Genomic DNA, 3,951 nt, shown 5'->3' with positions numbered 1-3,951 from the left:
ATTATACTAAATAATATTATAAAATATATTATTTCAAAGCATAGTTTTATATTAAATATTATATTATTCATATTTTATTAATGTAAACTTCTCTAAAATAGTAAATAATCAAAAAAGCTGAGGTTATATCATCTTCCCAGGATTGTAATTTTTAAGTTACCAGATATTTTGCCACTTCTTTATATTTAAGCTAAAGCTAATTAAAATTAGATATAATTTCATAGTTAAAGTTTATTTTTCATAAGAGATTTGAATATTTTAGAAACATTTTCCTTTACAGCCAGATTTTAGCTTATTTTACCCCTAATATTAGTAAAAAGCTTATAATGCTGTAAAGGAATCATTTCCGACCCCATAAATCATATATATTCTTGATCAGCATGAACAGGCGAGTCGATCTAGCCACATTCGGTGCAAAATATTTTTTTTTTCAAAATTTTGTAGGGAGTAAAATTGCCAAAATTTTACAAAAAATATTTATTTTTTTTGGTTTGTTAGATAAGTATGCAGATTTATTAACCTTATAAAAACTAGCATGGGGCAGTTTTCCGAATCAAAATTAATGCGTTTTTGGCTAAGTTATGAATATTTAAAGCTATGATTTATCGAACAAATTGCCATATAAAAATATCGATAAATATATAATCAAAGAATGAAAATATTTTAAGCTTAATGATGATAGTTTTTCGATTTGATTCTATAATTTAATTGCAAAACTGCAAGGATTAGGCTTCCCGAAGTTAGATTCCTTTCTTGTTTTTTTTGTTTTTTTTTTTGTAATTCCTTTATCTCAGGTTAAAAATTATTTATTAAAATTTTGTCCAATTCCTTTTATCCAGTGGCCACTGTGGTTGCCATCGTGGTGGCTCTGGTCGTTGTCGTGGTCGTCGTGGTTGTGGTTGTGGTCGACGTTGTGGTACCCAATGGTCGCTTGATGATGGTGATCCTAATACAACCGGCATGATCCGGATGGTCACCAATGGGCACCGCATTTCCCAGAGGGAGCAGGGACTCCCACACAGTTAGTAGGACGAAAAAATGTGAAAAAGTGAGAAAATGGAAAGCCATTATGATGATTTTCCTGTGACAATGCGTCGATCCTCGTTGGCTTTAAGCAACTGACTAATGTCAGAGCTCAGCTTTAACCGATCTATATATATATAAATATATATGTTTAAATGAATATATGGAGGGAACAGACACTTCTTGCAGTTCCATTCAATTGGCAACAATAATAAAATTACAATTTATGTGTTATATCAACAAATGCGATTGTAAATTGCAGCCTCACCTTGCTGCGGTCACGGGTCACGCCCCTATTATTCATTTCATATATATATATATATGATCATATGTATATATGCTTATATATCCAGCTGCATCAGATATATCTAATTCCCAGGGATTTCCCTTGACTTTTAGCGCATTAATGCCGATGCATATCGGTTTTAATTCATTCAATTCATTGGAAAATGGGGAAAAACTCTTTAGCTGCAACAAATTAAGCTATTTTTTTAACGGAGATTTTGTCAAGTTAGTAGTTTAATAATACAATAGTTTAATCTCAATTTTTTAAGGTAATTTGTTGATTAGTCAGAGATTTTTTAATACGATAAAGAAGCCTTTGTTAGCCTTGATTGAATTTAATTAAACTAAAACAATGAGTTAAATCTTACAAAAAATTAAAACAAATTTATATGTGAGCCATAAAAATATCTAGAAAAATATTTAACCAAAAACCTTATTATATACTTGCTTCTGAAATATTTTTAAATTTTATTTTTACGATTAAACTTCATTTTAAGAGCAGTCTTTCAAGAAAATTCATGTTAAATTAACAGTTTCAAGTTTTCTCCCATATTTTTTCAACATATATAATTTGTTTGCCTTCAAATATTAAATAATTTACATATTTATATGCTTAGTATGCTTTTCGTGTTTCCCTTTTTCCCTTAAACATAAAATTTTTAATTTGATTTGCTGGAAAACGTGATTTTATTTAAAACAGCTGAAAAACTACATAGTTATTGTGTTCACAATTGGGTTCATTTCGGTTGTAAATCAATGGGTATCCTTGCAAGAATTTTATCCTGGAATTATCCCGATGAGCTAGCCGTCGTGGATGGTGGTGGTGGTGGTGGAGCTCCACGTGGTGGACCTCCAGTGGAGTTGCGATGATGACCCACAGACTCCAGGCCACGAACCACATTCACTCCAGCCGTGGAGAAGTGCTGGAAAATATAAATATTTGATATTAAATATATTTTTAATTAATTTTTTTTATATTGCTAAATGTTTCTAAATGTTTTTCAAAAGTGAGTTTGATATTTATATAATTTTTTTTTATATTTTAAAGAACTTGTAAAATATTTAAAAAGCTTTTGATGATTTACAAGACATTTTAGGTGTGCTAGAATCTTGGGATTAATGTTTCTTTCAATTTTAAAATATATTTAAACATGTATGACTAATTTATAATGTTTTTACGAAGAATAAAAACATATTTTAGGAATGCTAAATGCTTAGATTAATTTTAAAGCGTTTTTAATTTTTTGTTGTATTTTTAAACATATGTAAAGGCTGTTCAAAAATTCTGTTTTGATATTAGTATTGATTTTTCAATATTTTAAAATATTCCTTATTTATTGAAAAGGCTTCTGGTGGTTTTAATTTTTTTAAAAATATTTTAGAATGTTTTTCAATTGAATTTAGAACATTTATAATGGTTTGCCATTACTTTACAATATTTTTACTTAGTTAAAACTTTGTTTTTGAGATGATTATACATTTTTTAACAGCTTAAAAATGACACAAATGGTTTTCACACTTAGTAAAAAGTCTCAAACTAGTTTTTTAATATTTTAAAATATTTTCTATATAGAAAATATTTATATCACTCACCAACAGGGCACAGCTCAGGGCGAAAAAGAAGAGCAGATAGAAACGCATCTTGATGTCGAATGTTTGGCATTGGCCCCGAAAGGTTCCCTTTTATGGCCCCGCTTTGTTTATCCAAAACAGAAACTATATATTATATATAATATATATATGCATATAATAGGTGACTGTGTAATTGCAATAGTAATTGCCATGCCACATTAAATATTAAATTGAGGTGTTGATTTTGTAATAATATTATTTCAACTCGCCGGCAATTATCATGTGCACTGGACCTGTATCTAGTTTCCGATTAGAAAGACTCGTTTATATATTTTGTGGACTGTTTTTATTTATATTTTCTTTTTTTGTGCTCGTCACAAAATCACGTGCCAATAAATAGTGGTTTTTGTGTGACACTAAAGTATCTTTAAGGGCACGTATCTGGGATGCCTAAAAGCTTCTCCATCCCCTCGTCATTCGTCTGAATTAATCCCAAAAGCCACTCAAGATTGCGACACTCGTGACCTGTCGCCAGATATTTGATGAACTGCCATGGGATGTGGATATATATATACATATATTCGGATTGGCATTGATCCCCAGCATCTAGATTTGGTCATAAATGTCTTGGCAAACTTTTATTGCCAGTTGCTTTTACCTTTGAATCGAACATGAGACACGGAAGTATATTTCCCCATCGAACTTACAGGGAGTTCTACACTTGAATTTATTTTTGTTGTATTTTTTGCTTAAATTTAATATTATTTTATTAAAGATTATAGAATTATTAAAGTAATAAAAACTAACATAGGACAGCTTTCCGAATTGAAATTAATGCATTTTTGGCTTAGTTATGAGATTTTTAAACTTTGATTTGTCGAAAAAAATATCATATAAAAATATAAATAAGTTATCACTTAAAAAATGGCAATATAATTTTAGTCAGAAGCTTGAAACTCAGTAAATATTCATTTTCGACCCCATAAATCATATATATTCTTGATCAGTATGAAAAGCCGAGTCGATCTAGACATATCTGGCCAAACAAATTTTTTTATCATTTTTTTTCAA

At 29.5% G+C, this 3,951-nt stretch overlaps 2 protein-coding genes across 2 annotated transcripts; both read right to left on the bottom strand.

Annotated features, from left to right (window-relative positions):
• Window positions 1-476: 476 nt before the first annotated feature.
• On the bottom strand, window positions 477-1,137 carry LOC110178042 (uncharacterized). Its single transcript, XM_020945057.2, has one exon. The coding sequence runs from the start codon at window positions 1,066-1,068 to the stop codon at window positions 832-834; it is 237 nt and encodes a 78-aa protein (XP_020800716.2). The 5' UTR covers window positions 1,069-1,137; the 3' UTR covers window positions 477-831.
• An 827-nt stretch (window positions 1,138-1,964) lies between these two features.
• Window positions 1,965-2,966, bottom strand: LOC110178037 (uncharacterized). Its single transcript, XM_020945054.2, has 2 exons — window positions 2,902-2,966; window positions 1,965-2,231 (listed from the first exon to the last, which is right to left on the bottom strand). Exons 1-2 carry the CDS (start codon window positions 2,947-2,949, stop codon window positions 2,097-2,099), a joined length of 183 nt encoding a protein of 60 aa, XP_020800713.1. The 5' UTR covers window positions 2,950-2,966; the 3' UTR covers window positions 1,965-2,096.
• Window positions 2,967-3,951: the final 985 nt, after the last annotated feature.

The sequence above is a fragment of the Drosophila serrata genome, unplaced genomic scaffold, assembly GCF_035046125.1.
Source record: "Drosophila serrata isolate PLE 108 unplaced genomic scaffold, ASM3504612v1 contig_292, whole genome shotgun sequence".
Classification (NCBI taxonomy): Eukaryota; Metazoa; Arthropoda; class Insecta; order Diptera; family Drosophilidae; genus Drosophila; species Drosophila serrata.
This window is presented reverse-complemented; position numbering and strand designations above follow the sequence as displayed.

Bases quoted from the DNA above. Each gene is read 5' to 3' on its own strand.
- LOC110178042 (XM_020945057.2), bottom strand. From the start codon at position 1,068: ATGGCTTTCCATTTTCTCACTTTTTCACATTTTTTCGTCCTACTAACT.
- LOC110178037 (XM_020945054.2), bottom strand. From the start codon at position 2,949: ATGCGTTTCTATCTGCTCTTCTTTTTCGCCCTGAGCTGTGCCCTGTTG. The intron at 2,232-2,901 runs GTGAGTGATATA...TATATTTTCCAG, and splicing joins CCCTGAGCTGTGCCCTGTTG to CACTTCTCCACGGCTGGAGT.